The sequence below is a fragment of the Paralichthys olivaceus genome, chromosome 8, assembly GCF_024713975.1.
Source record: "Paralichthys olivaceus isolate ysfri-2021 chromosome 8, ASM2471397v2, whole genome shotgun sequence".
Classification (NCBI taxonomy): Eukaryota; Metazoa; Chordata; class Actinopteri; order Pleuronectiformes; family Paralichthyidae; genus Paralichthys; species Paralichthys olivaceus.
The window spans coordinates 5,085,607-5,096,836 of record NC_091100.1 but is presented as its reverse complement, the minus strand read 5'-3'; the positions used below and the strand labels follow the sequence as shown (position 1 = coordinate 5,096,836).

General features: G+C 44.1%; 1 protein-coding gene across 1 annotated transcript; it reads left to right on the top strand.

Moving 5' to 3' along the window:
- The first annotated feature begins 1,903 nt into the window (after positions 1 to 1,903).
- On the top strand, positions 1,904 to 9,185 carry LOC109639565 (neuropeptide Y receptor type 2-like). Its single transcript, XM_020103085.2, has 3 exons — positions 1,904 to 2,206; positions 2,701 to 4,116; positions 5,204 to 9,185. The coding sequence occupies exons 2-3, from the start codon at positions 3,221 to 3,223 to the stop codon at positions 6,198 to 6,200; spliced, it is 1,893 nt and encodes a 630-aa protein (XP_019958644.2). The 5' UTR covers positions 1,904 to 2,206; positions 2,701 to 3,220; the 3' UTR covers positions 6,201 to 9,185.
- The last annotated feature ends 2,045 nt before the right edge of the window (positions 9,186 to 11,230 follow it).

Below are 11,230 nucleotides of genomic sequence, written 5' to 3'. Positions count from 1 at the left end.
CAGTCATCAGCGTGATCAGAAGCACATTGTCTCACACAGGCTGCTCAGCTCAGCAAACAGGATTATAAGAACCTTATGTGGGGGTTTACATGCAAATGCCAATTGTTTATTTTAAAGAAGTATTATCTATCCCTAAAACTCACAAGGTAATTTTTAACCAAACCTTCATCGTATCACTGTCTCAAGATATAATTTACTTATAATTTCCATAAGTTGAATCTGTTTTACATCTCCTGTCTGAGCTGTACAGCCTGAAAACAAAGGTCAGACCTGTTCTCCTTTATGGCTCCGCAGGCTGGCGAATAGTCAAAGATGACCTGAACACAATGGACACCTCAGGAAAATATGCAGCATCCTCTGGGCTAAAAAGATGTCAAATGAAGAACTCAAGACAAAGAGCCAGAGCGTGTTGCCGGAGGGCAGATGTCAGCGAATGGTAGAGTGAACCATAAAGAGTGCCCTCAGGTGGACACTACACACAGGAAATGCAAACAAGGTCGGTTCAAAGCAACATGGCGGCAGACTGTGATGGGCGAGCTCAAAGAGATGGATCTGACTGAGGGAGAGGCTCAACAGGTGGCCCAGGACGGGCTCATGTGGAGAGCAATTGCCGATGCCTCATTCGTCAAGGGACGAAGACGACTGAATGACTGGCCTTTAAAATAAGATAATTATGTGTAAAGTACTTAATCTGCACATTAAATACAATAAACAACGTTGTGAAATCATGTATCGCAGTGAAAAGCACAATACTCTATATTTTAATTACCTAAGCAGGAAACCAGGGAACTGTGCCAGGACCCAGAATCCCCAGGTTCCCTCCACGTTAATTGACTGTATAACATTTTATATATTGCACCTTTTTGCAAACTGGGAGCGCGACAGTATTAATCTGGCACAAGAGAAGTGGTGGGTGGTTGTAGGGAGATAATGAAACTGTCATGAATAGTGGGTCAGCAGGGACGTGACAAATGTTTGTCTCTGCTGCTTCCTGACAGGTACATCTGGACCCGCTGAAATGAACGAGAGGGGTAAAGGAAACGTTCATGCAAAACACGAGGGCCCTGAAACTGTACAGATGTTGACACAGTGGTGGAATGTGCAGCAGAAAAAAAACTTTTGACTTTCTTATTTATGGGAAGTTTATTATCTCAAACAAGGAGGTTATTTTTTCACCACTTTCCAGTTTTTTTGTTTGTCTGCAGGAACATTTTGAGCATTTTCTTTCTCTCAAGGGAATAATTCACGGATCTCGATAAAAGAAGTTCAGGCACATTAAGGGCTGATATGAGTGCGTGCAGCTCGATCTAATCTCAGGGGAATGTTGGGCCTTTGTGAGGATATGAGATCTATAAGTGGTATTGTGTTGCAGTGTCCTTACAGAGAAATACAAAAGGGATCTCCATGAAACTCGGTGGAAGTTTGGGACAGGAGGAAGAATCTGGACAAAAGAGGTACATTGATTTTAACCCTAACCCTAACCCTTCATTAATATTATAAGATCTTTTTTTTAAATAATAATTCAAGGATCTTGATGGAAAAAAATCACATATTTAGTGGTGTGATATCTATGATTCTATGTGTTTCATGGTATTTTGATGTTTTTTAACTGTGAAAATACTGCAAAAGTTGTGTACAGTTGCCTGGTGGAAAAAGATATGAGACATCAGTGTCCAGAATTAAACAGGACAAACAAACATGCCAGTCAATTGACTCAATTTTTGGTCAATCAATCAGAGGAGGGACAGAATCGATTGTCTCTCCTTTTGCGCGTCAGAGGAATGAATAACTCCACAGACTGAAGCTACTTCACTTCTAATATTGATTAAAGTGTGTGTGTGTGTGTGTGTGTGTGTGTGTGTGTGTGTGTGTGTGTGTGTTGTGTGTGTCCGGGCAGCAGCTGCTCCCTCCCTCAGTCCTGCAGCGGCGGACGCATCTCGGAGCGCAGACGTCTGAGGAGCGCGTCAGTGGCACAGAGCTCCCCCGACAGCAAACCTCCTCTGCAGCTCCGGGACTCACAGACGGATTATTAAACCAAATTAACCGCCTGTAAGCGACCCAGCAGCAACTTTACCACTGTTCCTGTTCCTTTTTATTCCTCTTTTCCTCCTCCGTACCTGGCTGCTTCTGCAAAAAAAATAAAGAGGATCCGCGCACAGGCAGTGAACGAGAACTGAAATGTGACTGGACTTGCGTTTCTCTGAGGGTGAGCTCATTATATATTTTCTTGCAATCATCGATTCCTCTAAGGATCCAATTATTGGGTCATGTGAAGGATGTGGCTTGTCAGGAAACGATCAAGTTAATATAAAGGAACATTTGACTTCTGCTCCTTCCTGTTAATGGCAATAATTTGATGGAGGCAGTTAACTCAAGCAAAGACATCCACCTGCAGATGTAAAGGTGGAGATTGACATCCTGCTACACACATATAATCTTTGAATGATTCATATTAAACCTAAACTTCAAACATTTTTCTCTACAAGGATAAAATCACAACATTAAATATCAAATCATGTTTTACTCGCCGAGTGTTTGCTCGACTTAATCCATCCACACACACCACAAGGAGCTGTCAAAAGCTTTTCAGTGTTTTTCCATCCAGGAATGTGTTACTTGCTTCTGTTTGGTGTGCAACAGAGCTGTTGATACGGCTGCAGGTGGAACAACTGCCTCTGCTATCTGTGTCTCTCTAAGCAGATCTGATTGGAATCCTTTGAGGGACTAAAGGTGGTGAGGAAGAAGAGGAGGAAGAGAGAGTGATGAGGGTGGAGGGGATGGTGGTGGTGGTGGCGATGGGGGCGTAATGTTTACTTTCCTCGAAGGTGAGAGAGTCTGTTAACAGCTGCCGGTGGATTATCGGGTTCAAACAGCCACTCCCTGGAGGATTTAATGTACACGGTGCACACGCAGGACCAGGACTTCATGACTTCAGCAGATTCGTAAGATGTGGCAAAAGATGTGGGGCCGCGATTCATCTGCAGAATTTCTTACCCACACAGAACATAAAGACCCACAGAGCACGAGACTGAGACCTATAGGACTCGATTTGTTCTTGTTAAGGATTTGACCATTTTGGCGTCTGTTTTGTGCTTTTTCTTCAACAAGTCTTTGAATGGATTTTAATGAGGACCAAGGTAAACGTGTGCACGGAGCCTCATAGTCGAGAGATCTTCACCCCTCCTCTCCTGCGGCGTGTTAGTTCCCGCTGGGCAGCAGCATGGATCTGCCCCAGGACCAGCGTTCGGACTGGAGCTCAGTCCAACCCAGCGTCTCTTCATTGCTGAGGCATGACGGCTCTCAGCAAAGCATCAACCACACGTACAACCTGCACGGCTCTCTCATGCTGCCGCCAACCTTCAGCCCCCCAATGGCCCCCGTCCATCAACCTCTGCCCTCTCTGCTCCCCTCCTCCTTCATTCCATACTCTGCCCTCATCCCCTCCCCTCTCCTCTCCACCATCTCCCCCCTGTCCTTTAGACAAACGTCCACCTCGGTTGACCAGCCCTCCTCCTCCTCCCCTCCTTTGTCCCCGTCAACCTTTTCCTCTAATGACTTGGCGGACCTGGAGAGCATGTTGCTCTGGACGCTCCACGAGCCCAGCACCATCGCTCTGACCATCATGTACTGCCTCTCCTTCATTTTGGGATTCATTGGGAATTTAATGTCCCTGCGCGTCCTCACCAACAGGCGCAACCGACGGCTAGCCAGCGTCAGTGCCACGCGCAGTCTGCTGGTCAACCTGGCGGTGTGCGACCTGGCCGTGGTGTGCGTGTGCATGCCCATCACGCTCGGGAGCCAGATCTACAAGGCTTGGGTGTATGGCGACCTCCTCTGTCGAGCTGTGCCCTTTACACAAGCTGTCTCAGTGTCAGCCAGCGTGCTAACGCTGACGGTGATCAGTGTGAACCGTTACTACAGCGTCCAGTCACCGCTGCGAGCTCGTGCCATGTTCACCCGCCGCCGAATCCTGGCAACCGTCGCCGTGGTGTGGGTGGTATCCTCGATCATGTGCGCTCCCATTGTGGTGATGAACCGGCGGCGGGAGATCAGCTTTGGAACTTTCGCCATCTTGGTCTGTCAGGAGGAGTGGCCTCAGCATCGCCTTAAACAAGGGTAGGTGCTCCGACAGACTGCAGAATATAATGTGTATCTGATTATATGACATTACTGATGAGCGATCACCAGGCCGAGAGTCAGGCCTCAATGATCTTGAGCTGTGGTTGTGTTCAGCTCCATTGGCAAAAATCAGCTCTTAGAGAACGATAGATATTGTTGAATTGGAGGCGAGGAGGATTTCTCCTTTTCTCTGTTTCCGCCTCTCAAGAAAGAAAATGCACCAGACACCAGAAAAATGATGATCCACACTCATTCAAGACATACTTGTATTTCAAGGTTCTTGCTGTGGCACATCTGTGCTATGTCTAACCTGTCATGCTGGTGGAGAACTTTACATGCAGACTGTCTGTCAGCTGGCTGTCATTTGGAGTCTTTCGCGTTGAGTTTGAGAGCAACGTGTCAAACAAGACATGAGGTGATGTGAAGCGGGCGAGGGATCAATCTGCGATTTGTCTCAGCTTCCTCTCTCGCTTTGCCTCGGTTTGTCAGAGGCTCGTACAGGAATGTAGTTGCCATTCAAATCAGTGAGGTTTTCAAGAAATACCGTGTTCAAAGAGACAAATTAAGCGCTATGGTCTACCCTGGTTGAGAGACAGACCGTTTTTATTCCCTTCACTTTGTATTTGAACGTCTTGTTTTCATTAATCATGCTCAGAAAGACTCTTGTGTATAGTCTGCACTTCTCTCTGAGCTGTCAGGGCTTCATTATCGGTGAATCACTGCAAAGTGTCAGAAATAGTGTTTTTCCACAGAGACCTTCAAAACCAGTTCTCTTTGGAATTTAAAGACAGTTCTGTTGGGTTTTACATTGTCACAGTAATTCTTGCAGTGTGTTGATGTAAACAGGAGCCCATTGTGTCCCTGATGACTAAACGGCAAACCATGATGTTCTTATTGTAATAAAAATGTTATCGTTGACTCAGCAGTGTGGAGAGAGTCTTCAGCCATGAGTGATTTTAAGAGTCTTTACCAAACATTCAGATGATATAATAGACATTTTAGTTCAAAAGACGATAGATTTCAAGGGTATTTATCATTTTAGAATTCGATATCTGATTGTTAACACGTACTTTTTCTCCAACAGATACAATGTGCTACTGTTCATGATGCTCTACTGCTTGCCAGTGACCTTTAACCTCACCATAGGCTTCCTGACGGGGAGGCGGCTTTGGGGAGGAAAAAAATCCACTTTCGCGGATCTTGATCCTCGCAGCCAAGCCCTGCACACCTCGCGCCTCAAGACTCGACAGAAGATCGCCAAGATGGTGGTGTGCCTCGTGCTGCTTTTTGCCGTGTCCTGGCTGCCGCTGTACTTGGCCGACCTTTGGATCGACTGCGAGCAGAGGCCGCCCTCTTGGCTGCTGCAGACTCGGCCCTTCGCCCAGTGGCTGGGCCTGACAAACTCCAGCCTTAACCCCATCTGTTACTGTTTCATTGGAGATCTGTACCGCTCAGCGAGAGTCATACGGACGCGATACTACCAGAAGGTCGCTGCTCTCTTTGGCTCCTCCTCATTCTCCAGCACTGCTGCAGTGGTGTCCTCTGCCGCAGTGATTACAGACACCAAAGTGACTGCCGCTGAGCACCCCCATATTTCTGCTGCTGCGGTTGCAGCGTCTGCATCTATGGTGACAATCCCCCGGCTGTTGAGCTTGGCTCGAGGCCAGGGGCTGGGGCAGAGGGTCAGAGACAGTTCAGACTGCCAAGCGGGATCCGACCACAGCATCTCGGATTGGTGTCGGTCCAGTCCCAGTCTGTGGGACAGCTCCTTGTTCCCCTGCCAGCTCCACACACTCCAGCACTCCATGCAAAGGGCAGAGTTCCTGCCCACAAGAAGACACTCAGTTAATGAGAACGCCGGATCATTAACTTTACGAATCGAGTCCTTGGAAATAGATGTGCTGCCTCTAAGGAGCCATTCGGGAGACAGAATACATTGTCTGTCGGCTGATAAGAGAGACACCATCACCCTGGGAAGAGACACTCTCTGTTCAACTAGGCAGTACAAAAGAAAAACATCGGAGACCTACTCTCTGGTAGGAGACAATGAGGAGGAAATAACCGATATAACCAGCCTGTGAAAGCTGCAGATTATCGGATGCATCAGGGAGGGAGGGAATTTTCTGTCCTGCAGGCAGCAAAAACACACACAGCTCCAGATTCACAGTTTGCCGTCTCGTCAGCCTCTTGCGAAAGCCATTGTTTGACTTGAGGATGAACTGACCTGGCTATCTCTCTCCCTCTTTCTGTGTAGTCTCTCTTTGCATCACCTAAAGCACAGGGGCTGCAGCGGCAGTGTTTGCACTGATGAGGCCATTGAAGGCAGGTAGAGGCAGCTGTGATGGAGTGACTGCTGCAAGGGAAGAGTTGCAGTGATATATAGCTCTGGGCTAAAACGTATCAGTAAGAATTATGGATTGCAGGAATGCACTATAATAGTCCAGTCATATCATAAGCGAAGCAGCTGCTAGTCACATTTGCTTAAAAACAATAACCCAGCGGGATGTAAAGTGTGATTATTTTCTTTATTTCTTTTATTGCTTTGCCATTGGTTGTATTTGCTCCTGACAGGAGATGTAAAGCTCTTTGTCACAATGCGATGTCTCTGTAAAGAGTTTGTGCATCACAGGTTAATGTCAGCATCAGTGTCTGCTAAAGAAGAAAGGTAGTGCCCGCTGTTCACGTGTGCAGTCATACAGATGATATCAGGGGAATAGGAAATACAAAGTGTCTGAAGCAGAAAATGAAAAACTCAGAGCACAGTGACCGGTTTTTGATTTTCACATAATATGCTTGTGATATTGCAACTTTTCAGGTTCATGTGATTTTTGAATGCTAGATGAGGCCCAAGGAGAAGCAGGATTACCTCGATCAAATGAAATGTTAAGAAACAGTTCACCAAAAAAAATCTGAAGAAAAAAGATAGAACATCTGGTTTCTAACCCTGGTTTTCTCATGTTCCTTAATCAGGCATTAAGATTATCTCTCTGATCTTTCTGAAGCATGCCCCTTTTTCTCCATGGCACTCTCAGGATTGCATTATTGATTTTGAAAATGAAATGAAACATATGATGAGAGGAAACTGTCTGTTTCAGACAGAGGAAAGTGATGTTTACTGAACATTGGAGCTTGTAAACCTTTTCAAGTAATAACCCAAATTAAAATTCTGGATATATGAGCAGAACGTGTCTCATTTAAACAACTTGAGTGTCTCTTTGAGATTCTGTGTTTCAGACTGATTATCAGGTGGAGGCGTTAGTGGGTGTTTTCTTATTTGCTCTAACCGATTAGCAGTGAATGAAATCTGCATTCCGCCGACATCATTGACAGTCTGTGGAGTTCTGGTTTTTCATTCCAGTTGAAAGAATATGCGCCTTGAAGGTGCCATGTGCGGTTTCCTTTTAATGAAATCGTCTTTGCATTTAATGTTAGTCACCAAAACATATTGTGTGTGTCCTGGAAGCTTAACATCTGCTGCCATACAACACATCTCTAAAGCTGTATTGAAAATGTTAATCCTTCTGTTCATTGGATTCTACCCTTTACAATATTGCTGGCTATTGTCATTCGTTTGGTGGATTAAAACCTAGAAACAACGTTATATAGAAACTATATAGAAACTACATCGTTGATTTTATCTACACTATTACATTCCTCTTCATATTTCTGCTCTGATGTTTTTCCAACTATTTGAACCATTTAACAGATCGGAGATCTGTTTCAAGCGTATCACTGGTCTGGATAATACGTAGCCTTTGTCCACAGTTTCTTCAGTTGAGAAAGTTGCAGGACGTTTGACTCTGTGGTAAAGTGGTTATCACTGCTGTCTCACAACCAGAAGGTTCTTTTTTTGAATTCTTTGCTGCGAGCACTCTGGTCTAACGACATGCCATACCTGAAGGTGAGAACGATATAACAGAAAAGAGCTCCATGAAATATATACTGGAAATCTGGATATTTTTCGGGATCGTTCCTTTCACATACAGTCTGAAGAATGCAGCAGGAGATTACCCAGATCAGATGCGTTCACAACAGGAAACTCTACAGAGGACTGGTGGTTTCTGGGAAGAGTTTGCAAAGTTGACATCTTCTTCTGTGTCTTCTACGTGTGTGACATCTGTTTTCTGTACTGAGAAATTTGTATTCTTATTAGAAACATCCTCAACACTCTCACTCGCTTACTTAGACATTTTTCTGACATTTTACCTGGAAGATGAGAAAATGTCTGAACTTCAGTGCACATCAGCCCTCTGATAAGCTGGCGATCCCAGCTTTACCCAATGTCAGCTGAGATTGGCTCCAGCCCCGAATATAAGCAGCATAGATAATGGACGGATGGAAGGTGAAATGAAATGAAATCCTGTTTACCTCAATTGAAATGGATCGGCAGAAACGTCAGAGAAAAGAACCTCAAATTAATCCAAACAATGTTTTTTATTCAAAACATAAAAGTTTGGACGGGAAATTGATTGCAATTTTTGGTGCACTGGAAATTTCCATTTTTATCACACAACGATCACACTGACTAGATGCAGAGGAATACAAAAGTGACTCTGTTTTTACCAGAGAACCCGACCAGCTCATGCCTTGTTGAGTAAAGGACTAAAAGGGGGTATTTTTTAAAAAGCTTGAAAGGTTAAAGAACTGAAATGCACACAAACACAGACACACACAGATGCATGCACACAGACAACAAGATCTAATCTACCCTCAGGCTGCTTCCAGTTGTGTGCAAGACAGAGGTGGTGAATACAGCCTGAGCTGCAGTGACATGGAGCTGCTAATCACACTGTTGTCCTCACAGCAGAAGTAACACGGTGCAGCACTGAGGCATCGAACTGTTTTCAAACTGTCCTATTTATGATATTGGATTCGCCTTCTTTGTACCTTGGAAAATCTCAATGCCATTATGCTGTGACTCTCTCTTTCATCTCTCCGTCTCTCCATCTACCTCTCTCTATCTCTTGCTCTTTCTCAGTTTTGCACTGTGTTAATGGAGGGCATGTCAACTAAAATGTGTGCATTTGGTGTTTCATTAAAAAAAAAAGAAAAAAAGAAAATAGAGTTTGTCTGTTGTCGCCCGCAACTGCGTTCGGAACGTGCCAGGAGTTGCATCGATTTCAAAGAGCGTCTCTTTATCTAACAGAGACGTGAGGTATAAAGTGAGGTATATCGAAATAGAAAGATAAACGGTTCATGCACTGTTCTCAGATCCTTTGTCCAATCTTCCCTCGTTCCTCCAGGCTTGATTAAATCTTAATGGGATCTGAGTTTAGCTTTGAGTAGCTCTCATTCCTTTGCTAAATGAGCTACAGAGAGGACTCGAAGGAGGGAGCCCCTCAAAGACTTTGTCTCGTCAGCCTTGTGAAACGGACGCCGCTCCTGATCAGTGATTGCAGCCCAGGACCGACGTGCTAATTTTAACATGCGGAAAATATCTCATTGATTTAAAAAAACGTTTTCTTATTGGGTGAAGTTCAAACTTACTTCTGAGGGTTCTTCTAAGCAGAGATCTGTTAACTTTCACTTTGTCACTACAAGGCGCTGTCGGGGTCATTGAGGCCCATAAAACAATTATTGCTCGCTAGCTTGCAGGTGTAAAGCTGCAGCTAATACCTTTATCAACATATGTTGTTTTCAGACATGAACTCCAGAGAAGGTCTGCACAATTGGGTCTTTGTGTATTTCTTTTCTACCTGCGTGGCACCGCTTTTTTTTATTTTTGCGATAATTGTCTGGATCTGCACCAAAATTATTCCTTCTTGGCCCATGTTCCATCCGCCTATGAATAGCAAACCAATGGACGGGTGAAAACATAAACCTCCATGGTGGATGTAAGAATCAATGCACACGCTACTATACTACTGCATGAGACAATCATCATGGACTTGGTTGAGGTCAGAAAAATAGAAAAGTATGAGATACAAAAATCAGAGTTTCGTGAACCATGTGGTTTGGGTTGTAATCACTTATTTGAACTTGGAACTTGGTCATTGCTAAAATAATAATAATTTCACCACGATCGTGATGACCCTTCCAGCCACCGTGACCTCCTGCCTCTGAGGCTCCACAACAACACACAACTTCCAACAATCATAATTCTCACGCTTGAGGATTTTAATGTCAAAATATTGTTTTTGGACATTTGAGATGAGCTGGTGCTGCTGGTTTTGTCGTCTCACTGTGTCCTTGCTTTTTTGTATGGTTCAAAAGTACTATCAGAAAGAAGGACTGCTACATACCAAAGCTCAAAATGTTTTATTACCTCTGATAAGGAGGTTATGTTTTTGTCCTGTCTGTTAGTTTCTTTGTTAGTCAGTGGAAGGATCAGATACAGGCCAAGAATGAACCCATTAACTTGAAATCTTTCCTTTCTCTAACATTGTGATTGTGTTTTTATGATATTTTCACCAAAACTGTTATATTAAGGGGATGGTTTTTACGAGTGCGTGCAATTTGCAGATCCAGATCCAAATAAGAATCCACATTTTGTGTATTTACATGTGGTTTCATAAAGAGTGGCCCCCTCTCAAATGAGGATATCTTCATCCACAGGGCACCGAATGATTTGACAGGCATGATGATGATGTTAATCACATTTTATGCCATTCACAGTCACCAAATATTAATGCAACCTATGAGATTTTTGACCAGTGAGACAACAAGAAAGTCTAAACAATAAATGAAGAGAGTTCAGAGACTATGAGAATCAATGACGAGGACAAACTAAATGATATTCTTTCATATTTTACCTATTATTACATGTACAACACAAAAATGCTTTTATATTGAAAATTTCAGCATACCAGTTTCTAACAGCTTGAAAGGGTTCACACACACACTTACACAAACACACACACACACAATTTAATTCCACAATTTTCAGATATCCCAAGGACTCATGATGAGACACTTCAACTCATGATTGCTTTCATTTCATCGGTCGTCCCTTTTGCTTCACTTACATCCATCCTCCACACCATCTCATCTCTATATGTGTTTTTCCCTGCTCTCTCTCTCTCCTTCATTCTTCCTCTACTCTGCACCTTTCCATCTTTTCTCGATTCTGTCTGTTTCCGTCCTCTCTGTGAGTCACTGCTGCACCGCTGGT